The sequence below is a fragment of the Dipodomys ordii genome, unplaced genomic scaffold, assembly GCF_000151885.1.
Source record: "Dipodomys ordii isolate 6190 unplaced genomic scaffold, Dord_2.0 Scaffold73, whole genome shotgun sequence".
NCBI classification, from domain to species: domain Eukaryota; kingdom Metazoa; phylum Chordata; class Mammalia; order Rodentia; family Heteromyidae; genus Dipodomys; species Dipodomys ordii.
Genome location: NW_012267289.1, coordinates 10,622,986 through 10,639,560, shown reverse-complemented (window position 1 = coordinate 10,639,560; position 16,575 = coordinate 10,622,986). Strand labels below are relative to the sequence as shown.

General features: G+C 36.6%; 1 protein-coding gene across 1 annotated transcript in view; it reads left to right on the top strand.

Annotated features, from left to right (window-relative positions):
* The window catches only part of Abi3bp (ABI family, member 3 (NESH) binding protein), a 187,052-nt gene that overhangs the window by 31,981 nt on the left and 138,496 nt on the right, over nucleotides 1-16,575 (top strand). Inside the window, exon 2 of the mRNA XM_013024095.1 lies at nucleotides 15,885-16,064. Coding sequence (XP_012879549.1) covers nucleotides 15,885-16,064 — 180 coding nt within the window. The remainder of the gene's footprint in view (nucleotides 1-15,884; nucleotides 16,065-16,575) is intronic.

Sequence of the window (16,575 nt, the reverse complement as noted above, 5' to 3'; positions counted from 1 at the left end):
TGCTGATTCATTTTCATCTTACCAATGTCTTAAATCGAGGTTCTCAGGACTGAGACCTTGGAATTTTTCTGTCTTCTCTTTCTGAATGATCTCATCTAGTCTCATGATTTCAAAACTAAACACTAGCAAGTTGAAAAGTTCTCTCTCTAGCTCTAACCACTCCCCTTAACTTCAGACCTACTTAGTCAATTCACTACTAAATGTTTCTACCTGGCTTTCTAACAGACACTTGATTTAGCATGTCTAAGACGGACCTCCTGAAATATTCCACTCCGAACATTCTTCTGCTATCGTCTTTCCTGACAACTAAAGACATCCACTAACGATCTTCGTAGCTCTTATTTTCTCGTATGTCTTGCACTTGGTTTACTATATATCTTTTTAGCTCTATTTTCAAGTTGTATCTAGGATGCTTGAGAGCTCTGTTCTCAAATTTCCCCCACCCTGTTTAAGACTATGATCATCTCTTACTTAGATTGTTGTCATAGTTCCCTATTGGCTCCTCCTGATTTCATCCCAGCATATTCCCAACACAACACCCAGGATGATCAGGTTAAATTATAAACAGTTCTAAACTACTCCTTTGCTCATGGTTAGCATTTTAGGGCAAAGACCTAAAGTTTCCCGATGTCGTAGCTGATAGCCTAGATACTTCAAGGTCACCTCTGGCTTTACCTCTATTTCCTGCCCACTCAGCTTTCTACAGCTACAGAAATCAGAATATTTTTATTCCAACTATCTGGAGCATTATTTTTTCTTTTCTTTAAAAATGTATTTTATAGTTTTTATTTTTGGTTTTCTCTATGGAAGACTGTGCACCCTCCCACCCCACCCCTTCCTGGGGGTCTCCTCTTCTCTGCTTTGCTTTATTTTATTTACCACTATCTGTCTTAGTCAGTTTGGTTAGATCAGTAACCAATAACCCCCAAACCTCAATGGTTAACAAACAACATGATACCTTTTGCTTTATCATTTTTATTGAATAACAAATGAGTTTCTGCTATTTGTAGTCATTCAGGATCAATGTTCTAGCTAATTTTCTGGCAGGAAAGAAATCACAGGCTTTGAGAGTTTTGCACCAATAGTTAGTGGCATGCCTTCCTTTGTTCAAAACCTAGTTATAGACTCATGACTGATTTCAAGAGGATAGAGACATCTATTCCTTCCATGTGTCCAGACTATCAAGAAACATCAGTAGCGTCTGCCTTGTCAACTGGAATATGGTGTCTGATTTATATTTCTTGGTCTATCCTTTCTCACTAGAATATAACCTTAGTGACAAACCTTGTTAGTTCAATTCCACCATGTATAAGAAAGGTTTACATATTGTAAATGCTCAATGAGTATTTTTTATTAAATGAGTGATGGAGTGTCTGTCATGAAAAAAAATGCCTACTTTCCCTATAGATTTGTCAATAGATGTAAAAGATTCCCCAGAATTGTCAATATTGTTATTGAATAATTACAATTTAGAAGACATCTCTGAAATGAGAAATATAAAAATGTTAACAAAATAATGTATGATGCAGGCAGAGAACAGTCTAAAATATTAAGAAAGGTCAAACAAAAGGTTTGACACAAAGGTCAAACATCTAGCATGGAAATTCAGCATCATTTATAGGGAACAAAGTTGCACAGTGAACATTTTACAAAGGAAAAATGGGTTAGCACAGTCATTCTTGACAGTAAAGCTCATCAGCCTTGTTTGAAAAGCCCACCCATCTTCAAGGAAGGAGAGCTTCTACGGCTGTGCCCTGCCCTGATGATGCTACTGTGACTCTTCTGATCTGTACTGAGTGTCCTACATGGCCTCTATTGAAAACAGGCTTATGTTAATCTCTTGTTGTTTTACTAGACAGAAAACAAGTATCCTGTGCTAGAAACATACAGCATCAAAAAACCACCAGTTCTTCTCCCTGACACCCAGGCAGATTGCTCTTTGTGTGGTTATGGGGAGCGTTTGCTGACTTAATGAGAGAAGACATGTCTTCTGCGCAAGGCTGCACAAGCTCTTGCCAGTTGAACTTTATGATTTTCTAATAGATCATGAAGAATGAAAGGAATGATAAGCACATTTACTTTTTGCTCTGGGCTGAGTAGGAATATGCTATTTCTGATGACAATGAGAATTGCTGTAGGCATTTTCCATATGTGCTTTTGTCTTTTAGATTTATATGGAAATTTATCTGGTGCTTCAATTGGGGTTCAGAATTTTGGAGGAAAAGAATTTCCACCCCACAAGCAATAACACAGATGGACTAATCCTTTGGCACCCAAACACATAACATTTTTGTGGTAACATGATCTGTCAAGATCATCTATGTATGATGTAAAGGTCTATGGCAGTGTTTAGGTCTTGTTTTGTATTTTTATACTCCATGTTTGTTTGAAGTGAATGGCTGAAATTCACTACAAGTACCTTTCTTTCCTTGAACATAGTTTATTGCTACTTGGTTATTGAAAATGAATTATAACAATGAAGGACAGGGGAAAGGAATAAAGACTTAAAGAAAAGCTGCCAGGGAATAACCGTACTAAAAATAATTGTAATGATAGGAATTTAGGGAAAGCACATAAGTGAAAATAATCCTTAAATTGATTAGAAGTGATTCCGAGACTGATGGTTAGTCAGTGAAATTCTGTCCAAAGGAGAATTCCAAGATTTCATGTTTCCCAGCCCTTTTAATACTTTTTAAAAAAATATAATTTTGCCAAAAAAACCACAAACAGAAAAACCAAACCAAACCAAACCAGAGTTGTTGCCTGTTTGGTCTGAAGTTAATGCTTCCTACTTGCATTGCTGATTCCAAGTTTTGGGTTATTATACCACATTAGCAAATAAAGCCTTTCAGAGCACTGAGCTATTTCAGAAATATAAATATCTCATGTCTATTACCAAATGCCATGTTTGTGCAGAAAATGTTCTGATGTACACCAGAAATGTCATGCCTTGGGTCACTGCACCCAGGCCTCTGTATCAAGAAGGAGAAAGATACTCAGCTCACTCTACAAGCTCACCCCACAGCTTTGCCTCTCTGTATCTGCCCAATGTCATTATGAGAGTGTGAAAGAGAATAGGCATAATTATTTTCAAGTCTCTTCCAGCTCTGAGAATTCAAATAGCCATAGACATGATCCTTCCATGGATATTTGCTGGGCTATTTGCTTTTTGTAAATATGTTAAGTTTGCAGTTCTAGATCATTTTTCATTTGAAAGGCTCTTCCAAGTTCTGCTTTTATTTGACTTTTATTTCCAAAGCAAGGCTGGAGTCCCTTCTTCCCCATGAACAGAACAATCTCTGCTCTCTCTCTCTAAATTCAATAAATCTCAAGCATTGCTTTGTATAGTAATTGTCTCTCCAGCTGTCTGGTGATGCCCTCCAGGACAAGATAGGAATGCTTCCTCTGACAAGCGTTCCTAAAAGCATCTTCCTCCACATCTCAGAAATATATTTTTCTTCCATTGCAAGTGTAACTTCTTGCTTTTAATGATTATCATGTGTTAGAATTGGCTCCTACAGACAAGTGTTCCTCACCACTGACAAGTGAGGGCAGGCAGTGTTCTATTCATCTTACTTATACTCTAATTAGCCTCTGCCTGAGGCATTATGTTCTCAGAGCTTTATTCCTCTCTCACCCCTTTATGGGTATTCTTTATTTTGACCTTTATATTATGGGCCTTGAGAGTCATTTTGCTGTTTTGGTCCAGCCTCGGGGAAAAAGGGGAGGAGGTAAGGTAACAAGTACTAATTGTACAACAGTGAGAAGGATGAACTGGAAAGTGGTGTGTTCAGTAATTATAAAAATGGGTGAGACTGACTGGTCCTTCCAGGCCAAATCTTCAGACATGTAGACACAGAAGATGCAAAGCTCAAAGTTTGGAGCCTAGAGAAGTATTTCCTCCAGAAGTAGGAGAGGCCATCCTACATGGAGGTTTGAGATGAATGGATGTGGGGATGGAAAGAATACAAGAGAACATCCAGGAGATACAAGATGAGGTTTTAGAAATCAAAAGAGGAAAACAGAATATAGGATGGACATGTGTTAGATGGTGGGATAAAGTAAGTAGGCAGCTTGGGGAGATAAAATAGACTACAAACAGAAATGAAAGAAGTACAGAAAATGCATCTAGATTTGTTAAAGGGAAACTGATATTGAACATTTGTTCTTATATTCCCCAGTTCTGTGTAAACCTTGTACACAGCCTCTTTCAAACAAACAAAACCTAGTTATTTCTTTTAATTAATAATCTAAATTATATATATATATATATATACTTACCCATGTTAGGTCAAATCATTTATCTCAGAATTCAGAAATACTGGAAATTATAATTACTATAGGGTGCTAAGTATTTTCTAGTTCAAATGATTCAGTATAAATATCCTTACAAAACTTTCTTAATTATTTTGATTGACAGGCAAGTTTTATATACATATGTGATGCGATATGAAGTTTCAAAGTCAGTATAACCATGGAATGGCTGAATTAACTAAAAATTGCCAAGTTAACTTTTTCACATATTTACAATTTTTGTGGTAAGAACACTTAAAATCTACTTAGTAGCTTGTAAGTACACATTATGAAGAATTATAATAATTATATTAGCCAATTCTGTAATCCTAGCTACTTGAGGGGCTGAAATGGGGAAGATTATGGTTTGAGTGAGGTTCATGGTTGGCCAATATTGATAACTGAAGCGCACTTTTCAGAGTCAGCTAATCTCACTGGTAGGCACTAATGATGATTAAAACTTTGAACACAAAGGAGTTCTGTGAAGGAAGAGAAACCAAACCTTAGTGAATTGCTGAGTCACGAAGAGGAAAAAGAAGTAAGAAACCATGACAGAGATGTCATAGAAAAATAAGAACTAAGATTACATTGTCACAGAGTAAAACCAAGGTGCATTTAATGTGATGCCAACAGGAAGTGAAGCTTGGCTTTCTTTTTCTCACCTAGAGAAATCCAAATGTTACATGAGTCATAAAGAATCACAGATATTTAATAATTAGATATATACGTGCAGCAAAAGTCCAATATTTTATTAATATTGAAAAAAGCACTGTAGGCATTCAAAATGCTTTTTACAATGAAAAGAAATAATAAAAGATATCAAAATAGAAACAGATCCTGAGTCATGAAAGCTATGTATTCCCATAATCAGAAGAGAAACACTGAAGCATTGCCTTCAGAAGACTAATGCTGATTTCAAATTTCACCTTAATTTTGAGTATAGATAATAATAAAGTTAATCTTTCAAAAATTCATTCCTTTGAGTTAGACAGATGCTAATATAACTTCTATGGGCTCAAGTATTCTTAAAACTAAACTGATTGAAGATGAGAAAGCAACTCAGTAATTTACCGCATCATTTACCACAAAGAATGTCAGTAATTGTAGAAACAAAGTAAGTGGTCTTGTCTTCCTTAATGACTAAAGACAGAATCTTACTGTCAGTTTGTTTTGTGCTGCTAGAATAGATTACCACAGACTAAGTAATTTATCATGGATTAAATATGCATTTGGGTCATATCTGGAGCCTCTGGAGCATGATACTGGCATCTGCTCTGTCATACCATCACAAGACAAGAGTGTAAGACAGAGCTGAACCTGATTGTGTAACAAATCCGCACCTAGGATAATGAACCCATTCTCTCAATAAATATACCTTCTATTCATGAGGGCTAAGCCCTCACCACCGAGTCCTCTTAAACACCCCGCAGTGTCACATTGCAGAGTAAACTTCCAACGCATGAACTTAAAGGAATATATTAAAATCATAGCACCCTAAGTTTAAAATAACTAATTTCTTTATATAACATATGTTTAATGATGGTGATAAACATATAGTTTGCTTTCCAGGTAAATACAGTTTGGAGTTGTCCTCAAACAAGAGAAATATTCACCATCTTAACCATTAAGATAAAAATAGAAAAGTTGGACAGTTTCTTAAAAAGTTCAGCCAAAAATTATCATATGATCCAGGAGGTATTTTTCTGAAGAAAATAGAAACTTATACAAATACTTGTACATGAATTTTCACCAACAACACTGTTTATATTAACTCCAAACTAGCAACAATACAAATATCCATCTGATAAGGAAAAGGTCATGGTTCAATAAAATGAAATGGTATCTAGCAAAAAAAAAGAATAAACTTATTTTACTTTTGATACATTGAATTTTCAGAGTAATAGGTCTCAAACTTGAGGATGTATCAGAATTACGTAGATTCCTTATTGGATACAGATTGCTACCCACACTCCTTTTCTGATACAATAGATCTGGTGATGATTCCTAAGAGTATATACTTGTCACAAGTCCCAGATAGCACTGACTCTAATCGGGGGACCATGGCATGGAGTCCATCCCACCTCCTGTGAGGGAAATCTATTGCCATTACTTTCTCTATGTAAATTCTCTCCATGAAAACCAAAAATAGAAAGAAGGGAAGAAAGTTTTGTTAAATTCGGTTGCCTGTCCATGCCTTTCTTTATTAACAATCTGTAAACTTTCCAATTGGCTCAAAAATGTATTACAAAATAAGCCTTGACCTCAACATTTTCCCTTAGAGTTTCTACCTATATTTGATTACCTTTGTGGAAAAATTATCTTTATGATTAAACAGAACAGAGAGGATATTCCTTCTTTCTTTCCCATCCTTTGAATCAGACTCAGGGTTCGCCTTTTGTAGCTGCCTTGTACTAACAGTACCAGTCATGTTACTCTGAAATAATTGATGCATTCATTTACTTTCATGGAGTATAATCTTTGTGATCAGACAAGTAAGGATTGAATTTGCAATAATGATGTTGAGTGCCTTGAACTTAATGAATGGGATCAAAGGCAAAGCAGAGGAGTTACTATACACATTCCCTGTCTTAGCCCAATTTGTGCTGCCTTGACAGAATACCTGACACTAGGCAATTATAATGGACAGAAATTTATTGGCTTACAATTGTCTAGGCTGGGCTGCCTAAAATCGAATTGCTGTTATGTGGCCAGGGCTTGCTCTGCATCATCACCCAGAAGGCAGTAAATAGGTATCAAGTTAAGAGGAAGCCGAACTCTGATAATGATATCAATGTATTCAGATGAACTTACGGGAAGGAGCTAAACACCACCTTAATAGGCTCTTCCTCTCAATAGTGTTGCTGTGCACTTAAGTTTCAATGTAAGTTTTAGTGGAGAGAAAAGTCAGTCAGAGCACAGCGTTCCTCAAGGCAAATATGAATTGTATGTCGATGTATTGTCATTTTATAGCTGTGTCCAGGCACTTACAGCGATGGTATGCTTGTTGATTTCATGTGATGATCTCTCTCACCCCCTCTACTAAATTAGCATAAAGCCAGGCTTTTAAGAGTAGTTTTGAGAAAAATCAAATCAAAGGACAGCAGTTAAGCCTTAAGATGAGATGTCTTAGTAACTACAGGTTGTTGACTTAGAAAACAGTGTATGAAAATGAATTTTCCTACTTGTCTGTTTGTTGGGTTTATAAAGTAGGTAATGAAGTTATTGCTTCTTTGGTAAACCAATTAACTTTGCCAAGTGGTGCTGAAATGTCAACATTGGCAGGTTTTAGTCTGTCTCATTCAAGCATCCAAAGTCACCAGACAGTGAAGTATTGGTCTGAGGAGTCAGAGGACTGAGACTTCTGACCAAGGTGGAAACTGTGGTTGTTATAGCTGACAAACTCATTTATACCAAGAGCTGGGCAACATAATGAAGTGCTCCATGATGAAAAACAAATGAATAGATTTTCCTCCCTCAGGCACTCAGCAGCTCTAAATTCAAACATTTAAAAATTAATAGCAAACATCCTCTGAGTACTTTGGTGATCATTATGTCTGAATACATAGTTAGCTAGTTAATTTCTGGAGGGTAGGACCCTCCGGGGTAGCTGTATAGGAGGAACTGTCAGGGTAACATGGAGTTTTGATTTCTCAAGAGCGCATGTTGCATGAACATGTGCTTCGCTGGCAGGCCCACAAGAAGACTTCCTGAAGAGGGAATGTGCTGTTCTGCTTGCCCTGGAACAATGATCACGAGATCCGGTAGTCTGTGCTTCTTGCTGACATATGATCATGTATGAGTAAATTCAAGTTCTGGGTTTATTTAAAGGCCCCGTTTCTTGGCACTAGAGCAGCCGTTCCTGTGATTTATGGGACTTTATATCACAGTGCTTTCTGTAAAACTTAAAAAAAATGTATTAGCACACATTAGTTGTACAAGGGAGGCTTCATTTTGATATTTCCACACACATAAACCTCACTCTCTCTGTATCTCTCGCCTGTCCTATCCCTCCTTCCTAAAACAATTTCAACAGATTTTATTTTCTACTTTCATCATACAAATAAACTATATCAATGTACTCATTCACTCTGTTATCCCTCTTCTACCCTCTGGTGCCTACCTTCCCACCCTAGCATCCCAGCCTGTTGCTAATTCTATTGTCATTATTAAGGTATTGTATACAAGGGTTATCATTTCATAAGTCAGGTAACTAGTGTGTTTTGGACAATGCCACTCCTTCTTTCTATAAAGCTTAAATATTTTTTTCCCCAGTCTTGGGGCTTGAACTCAAGGCCTGGGCACTGTCTCTGAGCTTCTTTGTGCCCATGGCTTGAGCCACAGTGCCACTTCTGGCCTTTTCTTTTTTCTTTTTTCAACTCCTGGCCTGTTCTAAGATGTTTATTGGTGATAAGTGTCTCACAGACTTTCCTGCCCTGGGTGGCTTCAAATCATGATCCTCGGATCTCAGCCTCCTGAATAGTTAGGATTACAGGCAGGCATGAGCCACTGGTGCCTGGCTTACTTCCAGCTTTTTCTGAGTAGTTTGTTGGCAACAAGAGTCTCACAGTCTTTCCTGCCTGGCTGGCTTTGAACCATAATTCTTAGAATCATCCTCCTGAGTAGCTAGGGTTATAGGTGTGAGCTTTATTTTTTAATGTATTTTTTCCTTAGAGTTATAAAGATCTTGCTTTATCTAGTTATTGCAATCAGAACTCTTTCTTATATTTCAGACTCCTATGCCTAAAACACAAGTAGGGTTGTTTGCCATCTAACTAAAGCTGTGTATTGCTGATTTACCATTGTTTGAATGTCCAGAATCTTTTTTTATCTCTAGTATTCTTATTTAGAACCTCGATTCAACATCCATGTTTTAGATATGGGGTGAAGTAATTTCCTTGTAATATTCAAGGGACACAATATTCAAAGTGTCTGTTAACTGTGGTTCTCTATCTAACCCATTCCAGGCATATTACCACCAGTATCCCTCAACTTGAAATTTAGAAAGGATTTGCCTAGCATTATCTTGAGAAGGTTTTTACTTACTGTTCCTGCATATACACACACACCATACCAACACCACAACCACCGCTACCACCACCACTACCACCCAACCACGCAACCACAAATGTGATTTAACACCTTCCACTTACCTTCCCTTGCTCTAGTATGCCATTATGCTGCCACAGAATAGGCTGTGTTGTGTCTTTCTTCCTCTCCATCATCACCGTGGACATCCTGATGTGTGATCAGGCCAATGTCTTACCATCTCAGGACTGGTGGAAGTAATTAATAATATCAACTATGCATTAGTAGCCACATTTCATCCTCATTATCCGTAAAGTGTTTCACTTGAAACTGTTATGTTTATTTCTGTATTGGGAAATTTCAGCTAGTATTGCTTCCTTTGGGTTGCTTTTGATGATGTTATTGGTTAGAAAAAAAAACATGCTATAAACTGCAGATGGTTTGAGATCAGGATCACCTAAAGATACACGCCTCATTACCTGCGGTCACTCTCTTTACTCTGTAGCTGTCAGAAAAGTTATTAAAACTCCATGGTAACATCCATAGCAAAGTCCACATGGCTTTCCTTTTACTCCTATCGTTTTTCTTTGGCAGAGTAGAGTCAGCTGAGCATAGAGTCTATTTTACATGATCCCTCTTTTGGCTGGCTAAGAAGACAAATGTAATGTTATTGTTAAGTTCTATGTTAAAAGTAATGCTTCATCTATCTTAGTATTGGAGTTTAATTAAGTACAATCCATGCTATCAAGTATGAGTTTTAAAGCTTTTAAATGTGTTGTCAGACACTAACTGCCCTGCTTAACACAAAAACTTAAGAGTCTTTTGGTTTCCTTATTCGGCCGCTGTGACAATAAGGCACTAGAATGTTTTCTGTATGTTGCTCACTGCCCATGAAAGGCACAGAACAGAATAAATTTGAAAGTTAGTGTTATGAGTTTTTAAAAATCTTTTTAAAATGATAAGTAGTTGTACAAAGGAGTTTCCATTAACAAAGCAGTTTGGAAATGCAATATACCTTGATCAATGTCGTCCTTTTAAAAATACACACCTACCCTCTTCTACCCACCCCTTCCCTCACTCTTCTTAATTTTTTAGGATATACATTAGATTCTTGACTGCATTCTTCCCCTCTTCTCTTCTTTGTTTGCCTACCTTTTTCTCCTTGACCCCACCCTACCCCTTATGAGTACCCACTTCCTGGTATTTTTATTTTGCTGCACTTTGACTTTGCCTTTGTAAGGAATCACACCAAGTTCTCTCTTGAATCTACTGCATTTCTGTTAACACTTTTGCAGTGTTGTAAGTTCTTAGTACATAATAAAGGCTGAGGTGAGCTTGCTGATTATACACATTACACACATACATACATACCTACATACACATATATAACCATTTGTGGATGATGAGTAATAATATCAGGCAACAGAACCACCCATTCATCTAGTATTACAATGGTATGCTGCTTGAATAACTTTCCTGGAGGAGAGTCTATATGATGTGATTACAGAGATAATGGAGGTCATGGCCTATTCAAGAGTAGTGTTACAACATGCTTGACAAGAGATTCAGTCCTGTGATTGCATACATAGGTCATTTACTCTGTTTACTTGCTGAGTCATAGCCTATTGTATGGATGAGCCATGCTTTGTTTACCCACTTAGCAGCTGATGGACATTTGGGTTTATTTCTAGTTGGATATTTCATTTCTCCTTGGTAAAATTAATGGGTTATTTGCTAAGTTTCCAACACATCTCCTAAGTTGTTATACCATTAACATTCACATTCAGAATATATCTATGTATGAAGATAACAAGAAAATTCACTGAAAGGGTTGGGGAAACGAGGAAAGAGAAAGCAACTGAGATGTTAATCTTATTAAAGTGTAATATGTACATATATGAAACACATCTGTACAAGTAATATATGCTAAAATGTATCACACAAATGTAAGACAGATTCTTCTGGGGGGAAGGTGTCAATGGGAAGGGAAAGAGTAAATGGAGAGGAGGAAAGGAGTGAATATGGCCGAAGTACTTTATATAAATGTATGAAAATAGAATAATGAAACCTTTTAAAATAGTTTTAAGTAAATTTTGTCATTGTATACATAGAAATATCACAATGAAATTCCCTTCACAACTAATATATGCTAATAAAAACATAGGAAAAAAGAACATAATATGGGTAAGAGTCAGAATATTTTTTTTAACTGAAATGAGTCAGTATTTTATTGACATTGGTATTACAGTTGTTCTTTTAATCAATACTCTTCATACTCTAAATAAGGCTGTATCTGATTTAGGTTAAGCCAAACTTGACTTGGCATACTTTTAATCTTCATTAGGATCTTACAACACTTAGATGATATAAACTAAGGTAATTCTCATTGATACACTTCTTTTTTTTTTGCCTTTTTAAAATTTTTTTCTTGTCTTGTCTTTTCTACATTGATATACTTCTAAGTATTCTTTACTTCCAGAAGAAAACTTTTAATATTCTGTCCTTTTCTCTTATGGTGTTTTATCATCTTGACCAACTTGGTGTCAACAATTTAGATCAGGTTCTGAAATATTTTTTAAGAGGAAGGTAATCTTATGAACAATTAGACATACAAAATTCTCTTACTGCATGCTTATTCTTCTAAGGTCTGTGGATGTACAGGACCATTTAGCTGCTTTCACTAAGTACCATTGGGTTGTGTTTCTTTTGTTGTTGTTTGTGTTAGGGATTAAACCCAGGGTACTTACTCAACTGCTGAGCCACACCTCCAACCAGAGCTATGTTTCTTTACAGAATTGGACTGAACTGTTCATAGTTTCTGGGCAACAACTGTGACCTGGCCCTCGTGATTGATCCTGAGAGTTCCTTGAATTTACAGATCTATGTGCACCTTTTGTCTGTTTTTTCCAGCCTTATCCCCTTACCACTGATTTTAATACTTTGAAACATTTATTTACTCTTAAAAATTAACAGTGAATTAATTTTGCCTTGGGAGATATTTTTTCTTCCAGAATTTCACAACACCCTTTGAAATATTTAGAGATACTGTAGAATGTTGCAAACTGAGGGTTAGAAACCACTGTCATAGATCCAAGATTCTACTTTGCCAAAGTGCAGTTTGTTCTCCAAGGCAGTGTTGCTTTTCTAAAATGTTCGCACTCTTTTCAAAAAGTTTTCTCTTATACCTCTTGCCATATGCTTTGATTCCTACATTAAAATATAATAAAATATTCTTCCAGTAACTTATTTCACTGTAATCCTAGGATTTTAGGGGTTTCGTATTTGACATGCTATACTACTTATAGATTGTAAAAAATTGTATATATTACCACAATCCCTTATCAGAAGTCACTTATCAGAAGTCTAACTAATTGTTAAAAGATACTTGCTAGTACATGCCACATTTAATGATTTGGGCTTCAAACAAGCATCATTTCTTATTTATTCAGAGTAAAGATATTATATCATTTATTCAGAGTAAAGATATTATGTCATTAAAAAGTAAAAATTATATGGGCCTATATATACACTGAGAAATTATCCAAGAGTAGAAGCTTTCATTTAATAGTCAAATACTCACTTGGAACATCATTTGGCAACATATTTGGCCTAAAGGGGAAATAAAACTTGTTTATCTGCTTTCTGACTACTGAATCCATGGATTAATAACTAAATGAAGATATGTGGAAAAGGTAAAGCAAAGATAGAGAGGATCTGTACTGAGTGAACACTGTGAGCAAAGTTGTGAGCCCAAGATGAAGAATGCATTGCAGACTGTGAACGGATTTGGCCCAAATCAAATGAGACAGGTGGAGAAGTAATAACAGAGGAAGTAATATATGGCGAGAAAATGAAGGGATTTCAGATCCTAAATAAAGAACTGGGAGGATTATCTTTACTTTGTGATGTTCTGATGAGGTGATATTTCTCTTTTTCAGTATATTAAAAATTTTAACTGTAGAGATAGAATTGGAATTTTGGACAGAGTGGGGTTACTAATGAAAGTTTGTTTTATAAGTTATGTAATGTTGATGTAGTCATTGGCATAAATTGCTAACCAAAGACAGGAAGGCAGGGGTGATGAAAAGTCCTCTGTGGGGGTTGATAACTTCTACCTTGGTTGATTCAGAGTCACATTATGGTCTTCCCATTTGGTGTAGACATCCCTTCCATTTTCCATTGTAGAATGAATGTGGTGTGTCAGGCAGAGTTCATGAGCAAAAGTCTAATGTGATGCTGATGCTGTGACCCTCTGCTCTTAGTCAAGTGGGAGTATACTAAAATTCTTTACTGTTTTCAACCCAACAATGTGTTGGAAACAGATTGTGTTTGACTCCATGTGAGACCTGATATCGTTCTAAACCAGCAGAATATTTTGACTTACATTTGTTCCTTTCTCTTGGTCATGAAGGGCAACTGGGGAGTTAACATAGGATCATGGGGAAAATGGGGTTGGACAAAAATCTGTGTTTTATCTGAAGGATAAATCTCCTTATCAAACTCTTGTGAAATTAATACATTGCAAAAGTATCAGTGATTAGCATTAGCTTGAGCATCATAGCCTGTTTGGCTACTCCTTATGCTGCTGAATGATGATAAAGGTCTCAGTGAAAATGAGAGCAGGCAAATCCAGTCTGGTGAGAAACTAAGATCTAGTTTTGACCCTGCATGTCCCATGCTGGTGAGAAAGGTCAAACACACCTCATTTGGAAGAATTAAACTAAATTAGCTGTGAAATACCTTTTTTAGACTTTGAGTAAGCAACTCAGTATTGATGGGTTTCAGTTTTACACAGACCTAAGAATAGTAATCTGAGGATCCAAAAGCTTAGAAAAATTTCAAGTTTGGGGTAAATATGAAGTAATATGTGTATAACGTGTAGTCCTGGCTTTTGAGATGAGTGATTTCTAACTTCATGTCTATGAATGAGATGGTTTTCTTTTTTTAAAGGCTTAATAAAATCATGTTATGTCCCTATATTGATCCAGCTTGTCCAGAGTGATCTGGACTAAAACAGAATACACTTGGAGTGAAACCTTGGTGAGCTCATGCTGTATCGATGGTATATAGTCAACATATGACTTTGGTTAATAACAAATAGAACTGGCATTATTAAGTCAGTAAATAAAGTCTTCCCAACAGGCAAAACTATCTTGAAATCACTAAATCTGTGGTAATAGGGAAAATAAACTTGACTAACCCTTGGGGTGAGATGTATTTTGAAAATCAAAAACTTGGGGCTTTAGGGTTTCTACCATATAATTTTTTTCATTGGGGTCTTGATCAGCAAGCGACACTTGCTGACTTTCCTAAGCATATTTCTGAAGATAAATGTGAATAGGCCCATTGATTGGGATTGAAGAGGAAATGGAAAGCTACTTCCTTTGTGGGGAGCAGAACATATTTTTTCTCTTTTCCATTTCTTCCTACTTTGTATGTTATACTAAAAGAAGCTTGCTGACACTTAAAAGAAAGAGAACTAAATGGACTCAATGATCGTTCACAGTGGTTGTATTATTTTGAGAAGAACTTAGAAGAAAAACATCAAGCTTTTTGTCTTTATGAATGATGGCTAAAGGATTATGAACCCGTATTAGTAAGCATTTATTGAGCAATTGCTTTGTGCCAGCTGTATAATTGTGCCAGCTCCCTAACATGTAAATAACCAAACCAGAAGGTAGCTGTCCTTCATTTACAAAGCAGGAAACTAGATCTCCAGCGCACTGAGGAAATCGCAGGTTGGCCACCGTAATAAGCTAGAGTTAGTGCCCTTCTGGCTCCTGAGACAAAAAAAAACAAATGTTTTCTCATTGTTTGATAAAGGCTACCAGTTGGTATGATTCTTTGCTTTGTTTTTTAAGGTCTTGATTAAAGCCATTCTTCTCATCCAATTACTAGTGACCAGCTAATGACACCCTAACGGGTCTGTAGGTCTGTATCACACTCACATTGAACATCTGCATGTAGCTGCCTCACCAACCCACTGAACTCCCAGTGGAACCAATCATCTTTCTTCATACGCATTCTTTTCCTTCAGTGTCTTTGTTTTACCATCTATTTTATCTCTGTGCTAGAGATATGTCTGTCAATGATGAAGACTATGGGTTTGGGGACTGAAGAGCAGTTCTGATAAGGTTGGGAGTTTTGAAGGTACAGTAATTCAGTTTTACCAAAAAGAAGCTTCAGGGCTTTTACCATATCTGTATAATGCATATAAAAAGAAGATTCTGGCCAACTGTCCACTGCCAACAAAGGTCTAAAATCCACCTACTTGCTCAATGATACATTACTAAGTATTGAACTCTTACAACTGTTTTGGTTTCCCCCCTAATTCTAGGCTGCTTTACGTGCTACACAGCCCGCTTTGTGTGTGTGTGTGTGTGTGTGTGTGTGTGTGTGTGTGTGTGTGTGTGCTCGTGAATGCACTGTGATCCTGAATAGGATGCCACTCAGGAGGATGCATGCTTTCTAAGGAGAAGGTCTCTGACAACCAACCTTGGCAGAGAACTTTAGGAGAATGCAAAAGTCATAAAGTAACAGCCCATTTTTTTTGTTCCCATGGTTAGGTAAAAAGCCAAACCTGAGAGTCCATATCAACACCACAAGTGACTCCATTTTCTTGAAGTTCCTGCGCCCAAGTCCAAACACAAAGCTTGAAGGTTTTCTCCTGGGATATGGCAGCAACTTATCTCCAAACCAATACTTCCCTCTTCCCACGGAAGGAAAATACACCGAGGCTGTAGTAGGTAAGATGTGTGAGAATCAGACTTATGGAAGGGAGGAAATAGGTAATAGATACAACATGACGCAGAGTTGCATGTTCGAACCATCTTCATCTTCCTTAACTAAACCAAAACCATCTGTTGCAAACCACAATGTGATTCTTTACATTAAAATTTTAATTGCAAGTAGAAATAATTATTTTTATGTTCATTGTGCCCATAATCCTTGGCCATATAACCTACTGCATAAGGAAAAATTAACTGAAATACCTACACTTAAGCCTCTGAAACATAGTTTGTTTATGGAGATTCATTTTCCTTCTTGCTGTCTGTACTTTCTTTTAATGGATGAAAACAACTATAGATTTCTTTTATTGTCTCTTCATGAGATGGTACATTGAAACAGCAAATGCATTACATTTTTCAAAGTTTCGAGCATATTTCACACAAAAAGATTCAAGCTTTTCTGTATGCATTATAAAAATTGAAATGTCTTACAAATATTTTAATCCATTCAAAATGAAATTTGAGAAGA